This window comes from Poecilia mexicana, unplaced genomic scaffold, assembly GCF_051168715.1.
Source record: "Poecilia mexicana isolate PSO_F unplaced genomic scaffold, ASM5116871v1 scaffold_9, whole genome shotgun sequence".
Classification (NCBI taxonomy): Eukaryota; Metazoa; Chordata; class Actinopteri; order Cyprinodontiformes; family Poeciliidae; genus Poecilia; species Poecilia mexicana.
Window position 1 is genome coordinate 15389892 of NW_028263378.1, and position 20947 is coordinate 15410838.

The 20947-nt window shown below is 40.6% G+C and overlaps 1 protein-coding gene across 1 annotated transcript in view; it reads left to right on the plus strand.

The window, feature by feature from the left end:
* The window catches only part of LOC106924503 (prune homolog 2 with BCH domain), a 40239-nt gene that overhangs the window by 17193 nt on the left and 2099 nt on the right, over nt 1-20947 (plus strand). The window contains exons 7-17 of the mRNA XM_014998242.2: nt 4535-4684; nt 4921-5249; nt 5799-9311; nt 13128-13571; nt 15081-15172; nt 16014-16235; nt 17220-17393; nt 17850-17949; nt 18265-18396; nt 18786-18872; nt 18996-19094. Of these exons, the coding sequence (XP_014853728.2) occupies nt 4535-4684; nt 4921-5249; nt 5799-9311; nt 13128-13571; nt 15081-15172; nt 16014-16235; nt 17220-17393; nt 17850-17949; nt 18265-18396; nt 18786-18872; nt 18996-19094 (5342 nt within the window). The remainder of the gene's footprint in view (nt 1-4534; nt 4685-4920; nt 5250-5798; nt 9312-13127; nt 13572-15080; nt 15173-16013; nt 16236-17219; nt 17394-17849; nt 17950-18264; nt 18397-18785; nt 18873-18995; nt 19095-20947) is intronic.

The window sequence follows — 20947 nt, forward strand, 5'->3', positions numbered from 1 at the left end:
TTGTTTATGCAGGGCCAGTTTTGCCCTACACCACTTGCACAAATAATTATGCTCGCTAATGAAGGGGCCCGCAGCCACGGCACTTGGTAAATGCCTTTCTGATGAGAAGCACTGGGAGACAGCAGGTGCAGGGTGGGCCTCCTAGGGACTAAGATTGAAGACCAGGAATCCAGGGTGCCCCGCCTGCCTTTCCTTTTCTCTAGATTTCTACTGGATAATACTTTGATTTCTTATTGTTTTCTGTGCAGTGAGGAAATAACTTAATAGACTGTGAGATAGACATTACTTATAGGCTTCGTAAATTGGGTAATGATTTAATAATTCTAATTTGGAATAAATATTTTCACATCCTTAACCTGTTTCTTCTACTTTTCTACTTACTCCAATTGTTTCTATTACAAGAAGTCCATTAAGAACATTATTCCACTCCTAGATTCAAATTTATTGGATACAATAAGACATTGCACAAAAACATATCATTTATTTAAACAAGTTTGGAGAACTGCTGCACACCACTGTCATCTCTCTGCATCCTGCATATCTTGCACTGATGTTTTGTCCTCATCATCTCATCTAAAGGAAGAAAACAAGATCTTTTGACTCCGTCTTTTCTCCCATCTTCATTCTCCCCCTGTGGCTTCCATGGGTTTTGAGGGCAAACAAATAACAAAGCAAAACATTTATAGAGACAGTGCTTAGATCTTGGCCCCCAGATCTCTACACTTAAAGCTGAGTGAGTGAAGCATGTGGAGAGGGCCCATATGAAATCGACGGAGAGACATTTGGGTTTCTGCCTGCAAACTTAAATGCCACCCTCCCCTCTTCTGTCTTCCTCTCCAAAAACTTCATAAGCAGTAATATTCTTGTGTGAGCTTGAGTGTGAACAGGAGGTGATGACTGTTAGTATGGGAGTGTGTGTGTGTGTGTTGCAAATGGTATATAGCGCACATGTGTGTGCACATTTGCATGTGTGCGTGTGTTTGAGCAGGGTGGTGTCAGCTCGCTCCTTGCCACCCCATTTACTGTAGCTGTACCGCTGTGATCACAGACAGATGTATAAATCAAACCTCGCTTGATGGATTCATCAGGGTGGCGAAACGATCGCCTGAGAAGAACTCGCAACTCTCTTAGCATTCCGTGTTCTGACGGAAAGGGTATGCAAAGAGCCTAAATGGATGAACGCTTGATTAATTCTTTGCCAGAGATGTTGGCGACAGCAGGAAATGTGTTTTTGCTTTGACTGTGTTTGCACGGGAATTTACGCACGCAGGGTGTGAGTTATGAGGCCTGAGTTTTGTACCTAAGGCTATTGTGCATAATGACGGCAGGTTGAGAGAGCTGCACGCAGCCGCTAAAGACTTGCCACCTGTGGAGTGGAGGCAACCAATGAGAGCGGGAGGAAGTGTGTGTGCTTGTGTGTGTGTGCGTGTGTGTGTATGTGTGTGGAAGTGTGTGCATGCGTGATGTGTGCGTTGAGATCCATGCGGGAGAAAAGATGAAGCCGGATATGAAGGATATGAACAGGCAAAGTGTGACAGAGAGACAGGTAGGCAGGTATAATCTCATTTATGCCAAAGATCTGATAAATGGACAAATCAATGAGTTTATATTCAAATAGGAAAACGGCTCAGGCATCCTGTCAAGACGTAAACTTTACAGTGTCCATCGTGGACACCGTGCCAGTGCTTTTGCCTTCAGAACTGACTTAATTATTTATAGCCTGGATTTAACATCCCTGAGAGATTTGGGCCAATAATGTCTTGAAAGCATCACACAGTTGCTGCAGATTTGTCAGCTTCACATCTACGATGCAAATCTGCCAGAAATGCTCCATCAAATTGAGATCTGGTGACTGTGGAGGTCACTGACGTTCAGTGAACTCAAGAAACAAGTTTGAGGTGACTGGAGGTGCATCATCCTGCTGGAATAAATCACCAGATGATGAGTACGCTCATCGTAGTATTAAAGGGACTAACTCCCTTTTGTTATAAACTAACAGAATTTTAATCGAGAACTATTTTCAGGAAATGTGTCAGAAACATGTAGGGCACAAACATTTAGTGAGGATGAAAGTTTGTGCTACTCTTATAATTTTATTTGTAACAAGACTTTACTGGGCATATTTTGATATGACTGAGATGCTGGCTGTTACTTAATAATTTTCTCTAAACGTCAGTATTATCTTAGTGTTGCTTTGTCATTTTGCAGTGAGTCAGTAAATATCTTGATTTGCTTTTGTGTGGGAAAAAAAATAAGCAGATTATGTTTTTAAATACACTATAGTTCCAAAAATATCCACTTGTTTGCCTTTACATTCGAACTTGTGTGAAATCCCATTCTTTATCCACGGGGTTTCATGTGATGCTGGCCCACCATTTCAGTTTAAATGTATTTATTTATTTGACAGGGACAAGGCACATTAATCAACATTTTTCTAAATGCACTAAAACTAGCCAAGTGTCTATTTTTCATCTGTCGTCTCTATTTGTATTTGTAACACAATGTTAATGAGTTTGTGAGGTCAGACACTGATGCTGGACGGAAAGGCCTGGATCACAGTTTCCTCCAATTCCACACTCATCTCCACTACTCTAGTCCAGTGGAGGCATGCTTCACAACACTGCATCTGACACTTTGCATAGCACTTGCTAATATTTAGCGGTGAGAAAATTTCATGGCTGGACTGTGTTCGCTATCCTGGTCCCACGCTGGAGTTCACCAAGCCTCTGATCTGAGCCCATGCTTTGTCTGAACCAGTTTGCCTGTGTAGGTGCTGGATTCCACACACCTGTGGCCACTGAAGAAATTGAAGCACCAGAAATTAACAGTTTAAAGAGGAGAGCAAATACATTTGGTAATATAATGCACAGTGTCAGTAGCCGCAGCAGTTTCTGTTGACTATCAACTCAAACATACACACGTCAGTTGATAAATTGGGAGTCAACTTTGGGGTTCTGCAGAAAAACTGCAATATCTCAGCAAAACTTGGCATAAGAAACACTGGTTTCTGTGCATGCATCTTAATATTCCTAGAGACGGTTAGCAAGTGGATTTTAAATCTAACATGTTGATAATTTATAAGAAAAGGCAATCTGTATGTCTGGGGGTGGCAGAGGGAGAAGGAGGAGGGGCAGCAATATGAGTAGTAATTTACTCAGTTAAGAACCAAATGGCAGACAGACTGTCGCCCTGCGTGTCATCGCAGAGCTTCGCACTCTGCTCGTTTTCTGACTCTGTTTCCCTGCTCCTGTGTGTAGTTCTGTGTGCAGACGCATGCAGTTGGCTTGTAGCGTTGGGATCTGAACATTTCTTAGCAGAATGGGCTGTAAACGGTGGCGCCTTTATGGCCGTAATAGAGATTTTATGTGCACATGTTTGCTCATAAAGTCGGGTTACAGTAGATAACTGCAGGTGGATTAATCTGGGTAGCTGTGTGTGCTGGGAGTCACATGTGTCCTTACTTGTGTATACCCATGTGAGTGAATATGTGTGTTTTATTGAATCTCGGGAGGCTTCATTGCACTCATCAGGATATCAGCATTGAGGAATGGCAGTGTCAGTGAAGTGACAGTTGTGTGTGTGTGCCCAACGATTGATGTTCTTAAATCTGACAGCAGCCATATTGTGGTGAGAGAAGGGAGGGATGGAGGCTGGAGCGGAGGGAGGAGGACTGCAGCCCCCTCATCCTCGCAGGTTAATATTGACACAGCCTGGGCAGACACAGTGCCTCAAGCAGTCATCAATCACCTTCAGTGGACTCATACAAACACGTACACACACACACACTCGCTCTCACGTAATGAGACGGACCACACACGTTTTGAAAGAACATGACAGAAACGCGTGTTGTAATATCCTCGGACGGCTTAACTATGTCATATAACGCATGCAATCGTGTGAAGAGCAGCATTAACTTGCTATGAATATCTCTCTTTATGTGAAAGTTCAACTTAAATAAACACAACAACAATTTCCAAAACTTCCTTAAGCAAACAGTTGTACAGCAAATGTAGATAAATCAAGCAAATATGTTTTCAAAAGTATCACTTTGTACACTTTATGCATATCCCTGCGTGGCAAATTATGATTGCAGTAACACTGTTGTTAATCATTTCAGAGGGAGCGAGAAAAAACAAGTTCCCTTGACAAACAAAACAATTAATTAATGCAACTTTCCATCCATCAATCACAGAGGATGTCACTGAATTACCATAATCTGTGCATGGTGGCTGTTTTAAGAGCAAACAGTTAATTTCCAGACAATAAATCACAAAGTATCTTTCTACCCCTCTGTGCACTTTGACAGCTCCGTCTCTCATTACTACAGATGAAGACACACTTGAAACTACTTTTACTAAATAAAATTAAATCGAATGTGCAATAAAAGTAACAAAGTCTAACAAAGTTAGCAACAGATGTAAGCAAAATGTTTGGAATCAAAAAACTGTATTTGTAAGATTATGATGAGTCGAAAGAAATTGTGTCATTTTTAATGTTTTTTTATATATATATTTTTCCCCCCTCTCACATTCAGGACTGGCATAATTACGTGGATGACCTGAAATTATTCTGTCACCAGAATGGCTATGATGTTCTTGTGGCAGTCTTGTCCATTAGGGATACAGTTCATCATCCTCGCCAGCAGGTGGCTGTCTACTCAAACAACACAGATATCCTAAACCAGGTAAACTCCAACCTGTCTGTAAAAACAAATTTGTTTTTTATTTAATCTTTTGTGTTCATTAAAACCTACTGAGAAAATCAGCTAAAAGTTCTAGTTTGCTGTAAATCAAGAATATTACCAGTAAAAATGTCACATTGCGTATTTTTGGTGATGACCTTTGCTGTGAATGTAATTTTAATTTTAAAAAACACAAATAGAATAAACAGGATGTCACCATTTATCGGCTCTGATTACAGATCTGCGCTGAGCTGGAGGAGTCCTCCAGCTGGTCTTTTTCTGGTGAAACAGAAGAAAGGGAAAATCTCCAGGTCTACCACATTCCAATAAACACATCCGGCCCTTCCGGTACTCTTCCTCTGCTGCTGGAAGACATCCAGAGCATCCTGAAGGACTTTGTGAGCCGGCGAAACTCTGTATTAGGCTGCCACCCCAGCAGCAGGACTTCCTCCACAGAGGGAGTAGCGGGCAGCGTGGAGTTTTCCCAGGGATCGTCTGGCATCAACGACATGGACGGATCTGACACAGAGAGGGCAGATGGCAACGGAGACGTGGCAGCAGAAGCAAGGTATTAAGTGCACTCAACCTCAAAATTGTACACACCCCTGTTAAAAGACATGGTCTGTAATGTCAAAAAGAATAGGCCGTTATAAATTATGTTTGAATTTATTCTGGCTGTGATGTGCCGCATTACTTGTACAGTTGAAATGAAAAACAATAAGGTCGAAACAAGTCTTATTTCGGCAAATGTGGCTCTTAGGGTGTTAAAGGTTGCCGACTCCAGCCCTAGATAGAGTCAAGAACTATATCCAGTGGAAAAACTGTGTTTGTCTGAAGAAGACTGTGGACAAAATAAGGTTGGAAAAGATGAAATCAAGATGTAGTATGCTGAAAAATATTTATTTAGATTATAACTGGATTATTGCAAGTTTTTATTTTTTCCCCCCTCCATTAAATTACAGAGTAAATGTCTCATTAAAGAGTGTAGAAGTTTTGAGATGATCATCATCCCAAAGACATTAGCATTTTAACAGGGATTTGTACTCTTTTCAGATTCACTATACGTAATTATGATTTAATCAATACTGCCACGGTTTAACTTTATTTTTGCAAACAGGGTGATTGCAGAGGGTGAAGAGGAGATGGGAGCTGTGGGAGTCGGTGTTGGTGGGGAGCTTTTGAGCCCTGACAGCGGTATGACCACCATCCGCAGCAGCCGCTCCTCCAAGGAGAGCTCTGTGTTCCTCAGTGACGACAGTCCAGCAGGCGAAGGTCCGGCTGGCGGACCAGGACTGCTCCTTCTGAGGAACCCTTCTCCTCTGGGGTTTTCATCTCTCTCCCCTCCTGTCCCACCTGAGAGGAGGAAGCACCGCTCCAGCAAAAACAAGAAAGACAATTTCAATTTATTTAGCTTTGACCCACTTCACAGCAGGGACCAGCCACTGCCAGCGGAAGAAGAACTGGTGGATTCTCTAGAAGGAGTTGATGAAGTGGAAAGAAGAGCTGGAAGCTCCAGCTTATCAGAGCTGGATGAGATGAGCTTGATTGATTTCTCTGCTCCAAACTCTATAGGAGGGCTAGAAAGTGGAAATTCCTCAATTGATCACCACGGTCAGATCTACGGGAATGAGATGATGGACACAATGGTTCCTCCAACTCCCGTGAACAGCCTGGTAGGTAGCCGCCCACCCAGCAGCTGTGGTGTCAGGTTTTTCCCAGAAGATGTTGTCGAGAGGATCAATGGCCTACAGCACAAAGACAGTGTGTCATCATCCCTATCAGAGACTTGGGATGACCTGAGCAGTGAAACACAAGGAGCAGCTTTCTCCAGTGATATTAGTGCATTAAATAAGGTCCGCAGCTCAGGCAGTCCTCAGAATGTTTTAAATGAAGTAAAAGACTCGATGGGTGATGCAACAGAAAGAGATATTGTAGACCAAATATCAAAGCCAGATGCTGCCTGTCAGAGGGCAAAGACTCTTGAACCTCAGTTTAGTTTGATCACTGAGCAGACTGAAACATGTGAAAACTGGAACCCAGGGTATGCACTTAGGGATCAGTGGGACCCCGCAACCTTGGCTGATCTTCAGTTAACGCCACCTGAAGATGGTGTGTTTTTAAAACCCAAAGCTACTGCAGAAAAACATGTAACACCACCTCTATTGAAAAAAAAACTCACCCTAGACACTTTAACACCAGAAACTTCTAAAGAAGAGGATGAAGGTAAAAGACCAGGCCAACAAACGGAGCTCCTAGACTTTTGGACGTACTCAGCCCAAAAGGGATTTCTGAAATCCGACAGCGGAACGACCACCTCCTACCCTGAATCTCTGGATATGTGGAATATGACGATCAGGGACGACAGTTTCTCACCTCTGACTACTCCAGACAATTTGTCTGAAAATGCGGGATCCTTTAGCGGGCTGAACGCTGTTATAGGGAAAGACGCATCACTGGAAAGTCCAGTGGGATATTCTGATGGTGGCATGGCGATGTGGAACACCACCATTCAGGAAGAAAGCTCCTCCGCAACAACGACCCCTGAAGGACCTGAACATGAAAAAGATCTGGCGTGTGTCGGATCGTTGGCTGCTAACTCTTCTCCTGAGACAGAGGAAAAAGGGGACCTTCAGTCACCTGAAGATGATGACTGGAGAGGTGTTGAGCACAATGTGAAAATAGTCATAGAAACAGCTGACAGTGGATCACAGGGGGAGGAAATGACCAACAGTGACATGCAAAGTGTTCAGAGAGAGCTTTTAGAGACTGGAATTGGGAATTTGGGTTCTGCACAATCAGATGTTGAATCTTCACCTCACGGAAGCACTGACTTATGTGAATTACCTGTTCATGGCCTGGTCACATCCACCTCTGAATACGACAACGTTGGAGCTGGGGGATGGAGCCGGGCATCCTCCCCTGACAACTTTCCCAGCCCTGTAGTGGACCTGATACATCTAGAGGAGCAATCCAGCCCTTTTATAGCAGTACCCAGACCTTTTCAGAATCAGAGAACTGATCCTCTTGGAGAAACGCAGGCAGATCTAGACAGAGATCAGACAGAAAACCAAATGTTTGTATTTGACAAAGAGTTTGATAATCTTACAGGTAGCACAGAAAGTCCAGTTGAGAGTAAGTCCAAAAACACGAGCAGTGATGTCTTTGAGGATACTGATTGGATGGAACAATCCAGTGAGCATTCTCCATTTGTTTTAGTGGACCAGTCTACTGTCACTCTGCTCGTTTCAGGAAGTCCCAGGGAAGATGCTAAAACCCAAGTTCAGACTCCCCAGTCACTATCTCTAAGCCGCCTGGATGGAGACGGCCATCTATCAAAGAGACACGATGGATCAGACTCCGCCTCATCGTTAGATCTGACCATTAAAATGGCCAACAATGTACAGGAGGGGTCTCCAGCTGAAAACCAAGAACTGGGCCAAAAAGAAAACAAAATCGCAGAAGAAATATCTTTGAGCTGTTCACCAATGGGCGAAAGAGAAACACAAAGTAGCCCTAGCAGTCTTCACTCAGGTCATCACAATAACCATGAGACTAGTTCTGATGGAGACTCATTCTCAACCTTAGAAATGGAGTACATTGTCATGCCTGGAGCAGTAAAGGAAACTAACAGGGAGTCTGCAAATGAGATTACACAGGAAGACAAGCAATCTAAAGTAAAACGGAGCCCCATGGAGACATTCAGCATGCTCTCCTATGCTGCCACTGCACTGAGATCTCACACCAAATCTGCACATGATGAACACCTGGAGAATGTTCAGCAAAGCAGTCAACAACAGACCAGAGGAGCTGAAGGCAAATCCTTGTCGTCTGAGTCAACCAATCCTTACCAATCCAGCCTTGATTATAACCCTGACCATCACATACTGCCAGGAAAGTCCACCTCTGACCAGTCAAAAAAGATCTCTGAAGCTTTCCACCAATCAAATTTTGGACAAACAGAAGAATCAAACTCTGAAAATGAGTCTGGGTTAGCTGCCAGAAGTGTGTCTCCTTCCCTAAGATATCCGTCTGATCATTTCCTGAAGACCAGAGAGGAAGTCTATGTCCATTCACAGATCTCAATGGAGGATTCTGATGAAGGTGGGCAATCGCCACCAGCTCCGCCGCCAAGCGCTGCTTCTTTGACTGACCTTAAACACTGGGGAGGCCAGTTAGTCGGTCAGGACGCACCTCAACCGACGTCTGAAGCCCAGTCCCCGGCACTCACTAACAGTTCAGTCTCTCAGAACAGCTCTCTGGTAAATTCCCCAGTAAATGAGCTGTGTTTTTCCACTGATAAAGGACTTGGCTTACCATTTTCTGGAGATTTAATGGAAGAAGAACAAGAAGATAATGATACAGAGTCCACTGCCCTGCCAAAATGCAACTCAGGGGAACCTCATGAAAGAAAAGAAAGAGAAGGGTTTGAACCTCCTGACCTCTTGAGTTTTACTGAGGACCTTATTGAAGCTCCCATCTTCCAACAAACAGATTTAGAAACTTTTGAACAAAAGAATGACGGGTTTCTACTTAACAGAGAGGCCTACTATGATTCACAATTTATAAGGATGGAGGAGCAACAGATTGAAGATCATGAAGCTTCTGGAGACATTGATTCACCTGTTTTAAGGTAAGCTCCCCCACAAATAAAATAATAATAAATGGGGTTTATTTCTTCAAATTCAGAGAAGATGCCTCTGTATATTCTTAACCTTTTTTACAGATTTCATATAGTCCATCTTATTCTTCCTGTTTTCTGCTGGGTTTTGTCTAGCTTTGACCCAATTTCAACTACTTCATTATAAAACCCTAGAAGAAATTATAAGTCAATTAAGCTCCAGTTCCTGCTGTCTGGATGTCCTACCCACACATTTCTTTAAGAAAGTCCTGCCTGTTGTTGCTAATGATCTGATCCAAATAGTAAACTCATCGCTCTCCTCAGGTGTTTAACCCCCAGGCTTTGAAAACAGCAGTTATCAAACCACTGATAAAAAAGAACAATCTAGACAAGTCACTGCTGCAGAATTACAGGCCGATCTCCAACCTCCCATTCATCAGCAAAATTATTGAAAAAGCAGTTTTTAAACAGTTAAATAACTTCCTAACAATAATGAATCGCTTTGACTCCTTCCAGTCTGGTTTTTGTGCTCACCACAGCACGGAGACGGCCCTTGTAAAAGTGCTCAATGATATCCATATAAATACAGACAGTGGGAGAACCACAGTGCTGGTTCTGTTGGACCTCAGTGCAGCTTTCGACACTGTTGACCACGACATCTTACTGACCGAGAGTTGGGTCGGACTCTCCGGTCCAATGCTCCACTGGTTTGAATCTTGCATAAAAAACAGGGATTTCTTTGTTTCAATCGGAAACTTCTCATCAGAGAGGTCAAAGGTCACATGTGGGGTACCCCAAGGCTCAATTCTAGGACCCCTTCTTTTCAATATTTATATGCTCCCGCTGGCTCAGGTTATAGCAGGAAATAGGATTAGCTACCATAACTATGCGGATGATACACAGCTCTACATCACGATGTCACCAGGTGACTCTGAACCCATCCAATCACTGAATAGATGCTTAGAACAGATAAATGTGTGGATGTGCCAAAACTTTCTCCAGCTGAACAGAAACAAAACTGAAGTTATTATCTTTGGACCTAAAGAACTAGAGTCAATGTGCAGCTTCAGTTATTACAACTAAAAACCAGCGATCAGGCCCGAAACCTGGGAGTAGTGATGGACTCTGACCTGAACCTTCAGAGCCACATTAAGACAGTCACAAAGTCGGCCTTCTATCACCTGAAGAACATCTCCAGGATTAGAGGACTAATGTCTCAGCACGATCTAGAGAAACTCATCCATGCGTTTATCTTTAGCCGCATTGATTACTCCAACAACGTCTTCACAGGTCTGACTAATAAATCAATCAAACAGCTGCAGCTCATCCAGAACGCTGCTGCTCGCGTTCTCACTAAAACCAGGAAGATGGAGCACATAACACCAGTTTTAAAGTCCCTACACTGGCTCCCTGTAGCTCAAAGAATAGACTTTAAAATACTGTTGTTAGTTTATAAATCACTGAACGGTTTAGCACCACAATACATTAAAGATCTGTTACATTAAAGATCTTCTGGTTCTGGTCTGCTCTGCATCCCCAGAACCAGAACCAAACAAGGAGAAGCAGCATTCAGTTTCTATGCACCACGGATTTGGAACAAACTTCCAGAAAACTGTAAAACAGCTGAAACACTGGGTGCCTTTAAATCTCAACTTAAAACCCACCTGTTTAGAGTTGCTTATGGCTAAATTAGGATTAGAGTGTGGGTTTTGATGTCTTTAATGTATTTGATGTTTTTAATGTTTTTATCTGATGTTTTTGATGTTTTTATCTTTTCTTTTTATCTTTTTATTACTTTCTTTTTATTTCTCTTTCTCACTGTTTCCGAGAGGTTAAAGTCCTTGTCAAACGACGTTTTGACTAAAGTCCGAGAGGTTAAAGTCCTTGTCAAACGGCGTTTGACTAAAGTCAAAAGGGTTGGAGACAGCTTTTTATTTCTCTTTCTCACTGTTTGCGTTTTAATGATGTTTTTTTTTTAAACTCTTTCTCACATGCTGTTTTTATTTTAATTATGTAAAGCACTTTGAAATGCATTGCTGCTGAAATGTGCTATACACATAAAATTTGATTGATTGATTGATTGATAGCTTTTCACTTGAGTCTTTCAGAAAAAATAAATAAATAAATTGGCATCACTGAGAACCCTGTCCTAATTGAGCTGGACAGTTCTCCCCGGGATATTGGTTCAGTGAAGAGTGTGTGTTCGTATGCGTGCACACATGTGGGGTGGATCAGTGAAAAATGAGTGCTAAATCAGGGAATCTATGTCTGTATCGGTGTGAGGAGATAAAGAGCTGTACATATGTATCTGAGTGCATAGGATGTGTGTTTAGCATCGAGGTTTGATGTGCAGCTCTGCGTTTTGTTTTTTATAAATCAGTTTACGCCTCATTAAATATGCATTACCTGCCTCATTACAGCTGGAGCCCCTCCACTGCTTATGGAAATGGCTCCCCTTGCTTTCTAACAAGGTGCTGGCATACATGTATATTAGCAAGGAAAAGTTTACATATGTAAAATCAGGTGCAACAGAGAATACCTTGTCCATGTGGCTTTAATTTTGCATTAGTAATGCATTTCTGCAGTACTTTGTTAAGCTGAAAGGTAGAAGTTTTTAAAACATAATTGCGTATAATTTTGTTTGCATCTAAATAGTATGTGGAAATTATTAGGATCACTTACACTTATTTTAAGATTAAAGATGAAAAAAGTGGAAAAGAAATAGATCAATAGTAAAGTCAAAATGACACTGGCACCACACCTACGACAGCCAGGCCTTGTTTATATAAGCTTGTAACTTCATACTTTAGAATAAGACGGAATAACACGAAACTATTTTTCTGCTAACGTATGGACAAATATGGGTTAGAAAGAACACATCAGTTTCAGAATCCCACTTTTTCTTCTAGATTTTGTTTCCACTTTATACTCAGTATTTTGTCTTGACAGAAAAGAATTTAACTTTTTTCTCAACATTATCATTGAATTTAGTTCTTGACCTTATGTAATGGAAAAGAAAAATAAATAACCTTTTTTTTTCTCCAACCAACCCTAATTCTATTTTGCAAAATACAGGTTTATCTGTATTGCCAAAATAATATGTGCAATTATCCTTGAAAGTGTAATATATTAATACATCGATACGAGTACATCAAAAACTGAGATATTCCTAAGGATTTAATGTCAAGATAGAAGGAAAGGTCACGGGTAACAGAATTGAGACGCTAAAAGGAGACCCAGAGAAGAGAAATAAGAAAAGTTTAATACATGCGTCTCAATTGCTTTGTTTTTTCCAGTGCAGTACTGCCATCAACAGATCATTCTAACAACTGCAGAAATTCCATGCATTTGTTTTTTGCATTTATGAAGAACAAGGGGATAAGTTGCAAAAATATAAAAACAGACCCCTACTGTAGATTCTTGACACATAAATACATAAATCTATTGGATTTTCCAGCAGATAATTTGACTTCTCGGAGGATTAAACATACAAAACTGATAAGATAAATCATTTTCTTTTCTTCTTTAGTTACTCTGTAATTCATGGCAGTGAATCAGCATAATGCAAAAGTGGTTATTTTATGTTTAGAAATATTTTTATTAGTGAAACAGGTGCATCCAAAGTGTCTTTAAACTAGGTGACATTGTTTTTTTTTTAGCTTTTAACCAAACTTTGTTGCTTTCAAATTGGGTAATATTATTTGTTTTATATAATTTAGATATAAAGTCTGAAGTATTGCCTAAAAATACAGTGAGGTATTGTTGAATGAGTGTCACTGTGTCCCATATGTATTTGCACTGACCCCAGATTCCTTATCCCCGTAACAGAAGACACCAAGACGGAACGTGTCAGCCGCCATCTCAGCCGATTAATGAAAATGCTCCACCTGATCCGAACACAAGTCTCGTTCAAAACAAGTATGGGTACAACTACCACCACATCGACCAAAGAACTGAAAACCAGCATGTTCACCCACCCTGCGCGATTACCAAGCCCGAAAGGCCGCAGAGCACCTCAGATGTTTACGCCGAGTTCACAACCGATGCACAGGCTGAGTACTTCAGAGCCGAGCAGATCGAGAACCAAACTGGAGCCAGCGCCCGTCACAGCCTGGATTTTAGGTGTCAGTACATCACTGACGACGCATACGTGGAAGAACCCACGAGCAGCTCCAAACTCCAGTACGCTCAGTACGAAGCTGGAGGAAACCCTGGGATGGAGGATCGTGCTCGATATGTGTCACAAGGATATGTTCACTTTCATCTGTCAAGGTGAGTTGCTCCAGAAAATAAGTTCAATTTCTGGATTTTGATTCCATCCTTTTCACTTACCAAATACAATTATGTTGAAACTGAAAATAAAAATCTGCCTTAAATAAAAAAAAATATACAAATTGTTGCATTTTAATTAACAAAACAAACATTACTTGTGATTGACCAAAGTTGTGTGCATCACTCCTATCATTATTATACCTCCAGCATAATGACTTTCTATACACAGTCAGTCTTTGTGGATCGTGTGCAACACACCCACTTATTGCACATTTGATTTATTTCTTTTTCTTTGCACAGTTTACCGCTTCTTGTTTGGAATCTTTGCAGATGGGGCCCCATAACTGAAAAATGTTCTCGTGCCCTCAATATTTTTCTTTTTCAAGTTTTTATGTAATTTTTCCATAAAAATATCATGAAAATGTCTGTAACAGTCTGAAAATGACTGATTGACACTCACTGCACAGCCTTCAATATTCACGCCTTGGGGTTTTATCTGAGCTCGTGTTTCAGGGCAGGTTTCCATCGTTTCAGGTTCGCTGCTTTCACAAAGGTGTTTGCTTGTTTACCCTCCCACACATTTGAACTTGAGTGACATCCCATTTTAAATCCATGGAGTTTTACACGATGTCGGCAGATTCTTTTCAACTATACTAGCTTCTAAAAATGCTTTTTGACTGGGTCTAAAAATCACAAAAGTAGTAGAAAAAGACAATGAATCTACTGTGCTTTGCCTTCCTAAGATACTTTTTTTTTCTTATGAGACACTAAAATAAAGCCTGTTTTTAGATTTGTTTAGGGGGTTTCCTGGTCGTAGTGTTCCCATTAGTAGTTCCTGTATTGTTGTGCTCATTTTGTCCCACACTGGAATAATGTCCCGCCCCCTCTCTGGGATGCATGACCCTCCCCTGTTTATCACTGCTTGTGTGTGTGTGTGTGTCTATTTGCATACATGCACAATAGGCCTTTCCCCTAATTAACTAGTCACGTGACCTACTGTGGAAAGTCTGGTTCGGAGGACACTGTGATGACAAAAAGGTAACAATCTAAATTTCTGTAAAAGTAAGAAAAAAAAAAAAATCTTGTGCATGTGTCTTCATGCGTGTCTCTGTGTGTCCGGGCGTCTCTGTAGTGCTTTTCTCCATTGTTAGCGGTCTGTATGCTAATCAGAATCTATTAGAGGGGCTATAGTTGGAGGGAGGTGGTAACACTGCACAGTATTGTGTCCTCGGCCCACACGTGCAGCCTGGGAATGAAGCAGCGGGTCAGTTTCTCTCCATCTGCTTTGTCACGTCTGTAATCCTTCATGTCTTGAGTCAAATGAATGGATTTTAGATTCCGTTTTATTCAGTGTCATGGGAACAGCTCTGTTCTTTTGCTTTGGAGATAGATGATTGTCTTTGCCTTGTTTGGCCCTGTACTGTGTGTAGTTGTGCCTCTGGTGGCATTGGTCATAGCAATGATAGTTTATGTCATGGCTCACTATTGTATTTCTTTGCCTCTGAGCAGAAACTCCCATCAGGGAGAAGGTGAAGCAGCAGCGACGATGATGAAGATGGACTCCAGTGAAGAAGCAGCTGAGAAGCTGGAAGACAGAGAAGGTAAATAAACAGAAAACGGAAAAACAAAACTTGTATTGTTTTCACTTCTCAAAATCTTCTGCGTATGTTTTAGTTGTTAAAGGAGGTTTATGGTACAAAAAAGGCAAAAATAAAGACCCTCATAAAGGAATCAGTCCTGATGTTTGTTGCTTTTTTTGGGAAGAATAGTCAACTTTTTTTTTATCTCTTTACATGGACACACACCTCTGGCATGTAAAATAAAAAAATGCAACTCCCGAAAATTACAAAAAACCGAAAAAGGCTGAACTAAAGAAAATCAATTCTAGGGCAGACGGGAAATAAAGAAATAAAGAAAATGTTTTTCACTCTGACTAAACATTTTTGTATTATGTAAATCTGGATTTTGTTCCCCGTTTGCCCCCCTAAGCAAGTTTGTACTCACATCTCGGGTTTTCTTTTCACTTACTTACTTGTAATTAAGCATGGACATACATAATCGAAATAAAAGATTATGTACTGTATGTTTCAGTTAATTTATGCATAATACATTTTTTACTACACCATTTTTCATTTTGCGGGGTTCTGATCTTTTTTTAGCTCTTTTTTGAAGGGACATTTTGGCAAATTTGTCCTGGAAAATTATTTGTTTGCACATTTCAGCAGCAGCGTAGTTGAAGCACTTTTCATTATTATATCAATAATATTAACAGACAGACAAAAAAAGAAAGAAACATTGCATTACAGTGGCAGAATAAAGAGAAGTAATGAAAAGTTTTAATCCAGATGAGAATTAATCTATTTTCCAGAGTTTATCCAACAGTCTACACTTACGACTGGGTGTCGTACTAGCATCTCTGTCTCTTCTGAAATCGTTGTACAGATCCCTCCTCTTCAGCAGACACTTCAGTGGGATCAAACCAAAGGAGGAAGCTGTCGGCTCCGCCAATGAACCTGTCGTTGGAACGCAGTGAGGGGTCGCTTCTTTCAGAAGATGCTCTGGACACGGACGACGATGCCTTAGACACTGGGGACGATCTGGATGCCAGCATAGATGGGATAGACACACCTGACGAGGCAGACTCACTCGAAATGAATGTCCAGGGTGAGATACACGTCCAAAGACTCAATGCAAATGTGGCACATGAGCATGAGGGTCTCACAAAAGTAGTTATACCCCTCAAAATATTTCACATTGATCTCAAAGCAACACAAAATACTAAATTTGTTCAACTGGGATTTTATGTGATAGACCAACACAAAGTTATTGAGATTTGTAAGGTGCAACCAAAACTATACATGATTTTAAGATGCGTGACATAATTATTAGCTTCTCTTGAAGTTGCAGCTGAGAGCTTTTTGTGGAATGTGTCTCCTACCTTTTCCCACCCAGAGACTGAGGTATTTGCAAAAAAAAATAGCTGTAGGTTGTTTATGGTATCTGTGAACATCAGTTGTGAAGTTTTGCTGCAGAATCTCAATTTGAGTTTGATCTGAACATTGATTTACTCATCCTGACACGGGAATTTGCTTTGATCTAAACTCATTTGTTGTTCTGGCTGTAAGTTTAGAACTGAAAGGTGGAAATCTTTCACAGCCTCTCATAGGTTTTCTTCCAGGATCGCTCTATGTTTACCTCCATCTCCCTATAAACGTTGTCCAGCTTCCCCATCCCTGCAAAAGTAAATAAAAAGAAAAAAAAACTAAAGAAAGGAGTCCCACATCATGATGCTGCCACCACCACATGCCAAATGGAAAAGTGAGTCCATGGTAATGTGCAGTGTTTCTATTTTTTTTTTTAGAAAGTTCCGTTTTGGTCTCATCCCCTACTAAAAATGTGACTTCTGGTGATTATCAGTATTTCTTTCTGATACTCTTTGATAAAAACCGTATATCTGTGGAGTGCTGTGACTTTTAGATTCCAGACATGTCGTGGCTGGTCTTTAGTTGTGTCAAAGCCTTTTCATCTTCAGATGAAGGATCGGACAGTTTTCCGTGAGCTTGGAGTATTGATCTACAGCCGTATCCGTTTTTAAAGTTTCTCCCTTATTTGATGTTTCTCTCGTATCGTTAATGTCACCGACGACAGAGTCAGAAGAGGCTGGTTTGGGTGCCGGAGCAGCGTCAGGTGACGCCGCGGCAGAGCGTCGAGGAGAGGAAAAGGGAGACGACCGGCTGTGGAGGAGTGTGGTGATCGGAGAGCAGGAGCATCGCATCGATATGAAATGCATTCAGCCATACAAGAAAGTAATTTCCCATGGAGGTATGGAGACACCAATGGTTGGCTTCAGAAGACTTGTCTCTTCTGTTCATTTTATTGTCTTACAATTTTCCAAAACAGGTTCAGCAAAACTTTCACCCTTTGTTTCGTAGATTCATGTCATTATGTGGGCAAATGCTGAACTTTGTCTGGTTTAAATTAATGTCAGCATTTACATCCTTTGTCACTGAACTCTTTCTGTCATTTTATCCATTTAGGTCGATGGGTGATACTAAAGAGAAGCTTCTTATTGGCTTCTCAGAGCTTTCTCTGTGTTTTCGGTTCCTCTCTGCCTTTGAAGTATGACTGCAGCGTTATTCATGTCAAACTAAAAAAAAAGTCTCCTCACTGAATGTCCCTTTTGTTTCAGAGCTAATAAATATGGAAATAGTAGAAAAAGGTGTTTTAATAACTTTCCGCAATCCGAGAACTGGCGTGGTGACTTTTCTTGTTTTGCAGGTTACTATGCCGAAAAGAACGCCATCATCGTGTTTGCAGCTTGCTTCCTGCCAGACAGTGACTGTGAAAATTATAACTATGTCATGGAAAACCTTTTTCTGTAAGTTAAACTTTTCAATATCCCTGATTTCATGTAAATGTTCAGAGCAGACACGATGCCCACATCTAATATCAAAAACACGGACATTAATTCACTGAATTAGCTTCATAACATCTGGGGTTTGTATTTTATATATATATGGTATTATCTTGAACTGGCCCTAGAAAGTGATGCTGAGATGAGGAAGCATTTTCTCATTCATTTAAAACCAACAACGTTAGACCCAGAATGCCATGATATTACGTACCATTATTATTTTATTATCGTTATGAAGGTAACGTGATAAATCCAGGTCCGATTTCCTCCTCCTTGCAGCTACGTAATCAGTACATTAGAGCTGATGGTGGCAGAGGATTACATGATCGTGTACCTGAATGGAGCCACTCCTCGAAGGAGGATGCCGGGTTTCACCTGGATGAAAAGGTGCTACCAGATGATAGACCGAAGGTAATCATTACACAAGTGCTTGCTTTCTCATTTCTACAAGATGTGTTTACATATTGGACATTTTAAGATCCAAGCCTAACTTGGGTCTTAAGATGGTTTCAGATCGTTTTCAGGTAATTGACAACTAAATGATCTGCGGTTACTTTTTGTTGTAAAGTTTTCTCACAAGCTAACACTGTGAATTTATATGTGTTGTCGTTGTCTACCAGTGAATGTTTTGTAGTTTAAAAAAACTTTTTTTTTTTCTCTAATTCAGATGGAAATAGGATAGAAATTGGTGGTGTTGTCACGTCCACAAAAAAACTTTAAAATATCTTCAGAGAACACGGACATAGCTGTTTGTCTCAATATCCTTCATGATGTTTAGTTTTCTCTCTCGCTTGCTGCAGACTGAAGAAAAACCTAAAGATGTTCATCATTGTCCATCCTTCCTGGTTTATTCGGACTCTGCTGGGACTCACCAGGCCCTTCATAAGGTCTCGCCGTTACTCACAAGTCACTTACACACAATATGGACATAAAATGCAACGATGAATATCATCATACGGCGCTGGATATCGACTTACACTGAAGTCTTTTTGATTCCTGTTTTTGTGCAGCTCAAAGTTCAGCAGTAAGATCAAGTATGTTCACAGCCTGCAGGAGCTCGGAGAAATAATCCCAATGGAGTACGTCCACATTCCTCCCAGCATCATGAAGTGAGTCTTTGTCAGGACTATGTAAAACTATCCTGAGAGAATAATCCACTGCGTATGGGCATATCTGCATGTTGACTCTGTGTATGTGGACCAGCTTGTTTGAATATTTTGAAAGGGAAATTGCCTCCCGCTCCAATCTCGCAGATCTTAACTGCAAGCCTAAACCTGACTGATAAGACATCACTGCAGGACGTTTGCTTGTATGCATTTTACAAAAAAGCGTTTCCCTTAATATATTGCAAACAATTTTGGCGAAAGGTTTCCATGATAATAGCTTGCTCATTTGAATCTGCCGGTGATTTGAAAATCAAAACCAGCAGATTCAGACTAACATTTGACTTTGCTGCATCCGTCCCAAAATCAGCTGCTGTTTTACATTTTAATATTTCTCTTAGTCCGGGAACTGACTTTCAGTGTGAATGATCAATTTTGAACACGGGTGTTGCATTTAAATGAACAGCACGTTGCATCTGTTGGCGTGCAATCATAGTAAAATTCAGTAGCGCACACAAAGCAAGTCTGACTCCGGGTTCTGTGGAACTTCACTCTTTCCTTACAAGAACCGTGTCCAAACCAGGAACAAGCTGTCTGTACAGAGTTGATGTTAATACGTTACTTCATGGTAGAGATTCTACGATGAGTAACTTATTAATTCTGGTGTTTATTGTTCACAAATAAAATAATGAAAGATTTTCACTTTTTTTCCCCATCACTTTTTTAAAAATGTTCAGAGCTACTAATAACTTGCAGTGTGTACCAGTAATGATTATTATTTTACAAGACTGAATATTTCAATTAAGCCCTTAACATCCTTTTTTGTGTGTGTCTCAGTCTGTTTCTTATTTTATTTGTTTCATGTGATTTCCTAATAAAAAATGCTCTCATCGGGAGCCATTGATTTGTATTACCAAAAAACAATAAACATCTGTGCCTTTCATCTTAACCATACTTGCTGTGGGACTGATGAAGGGAGAAAAAATAAAAATTGGTCAATAACAAATGAGAATTTCAGACTAGAGAATCATGAGCGGAGGCTGGTTAGCTCAAATATTTAGCTAATCAAATTTTTAGTAAACACACAAAGCCTAGATGCTTTTTTGTTTATCAAGTATTATCTACAGTCATGCCAGAATGTCTAGACTTCCGGTCTTATAGAAAGACTGACTGCTGGCAAAACAGAAAACACCACAAGAGAAAGAAAAGATAAACGGATGTTAGGGAGTCGTGTTGGCTTGATTACATCAGTTGACCATTTGCATTCATCAGATACCGAGGCATTCAGTGAAAATGCTCTAGGCAGGCACTAAAACACGATGGCTCTTGAAAGATTAGAACAAGCCATCGCTTGTTTGACAGCAATAGAAAATGCATGATGTGAATGTGTGCTGATGTTTTTATTCATCTCTTGCTAACATTAACCCATTGCTCTCTACGTCTTTCCGACCCAGTGTAGAAGCAATTACAGGTCACATTAATATTCGGCTACGCTTTGCTTATTAATTATGATCATCAGTAAACAAGGCAAATAATAATTTTATATTAAGTAGTTCTCACGCTGTAGACTGACTTCCTCCTCAGAACATGCTACGCTGTAAAAGTGCCACTGCAGTTTGAAACAACCTATTTTAGTGAAGATGTTGCTGCAGTGTCTAAAACAAACACTAAATCCTTTGAAAAAAAATTTTCTAGCTTGTACTTTGAACACTAGTCAGTGTATCAGTTAATAATTTTATAGATTTTAGATCTGGAACTGAAAAATGGCTAACTGGAAAGTTGGGAACTCAGCAGACAGGTAAAATAGAAAGTTGTGGAAAACGGAGTTGGATTTAAAAAAAAACAATAGAAAACTAACA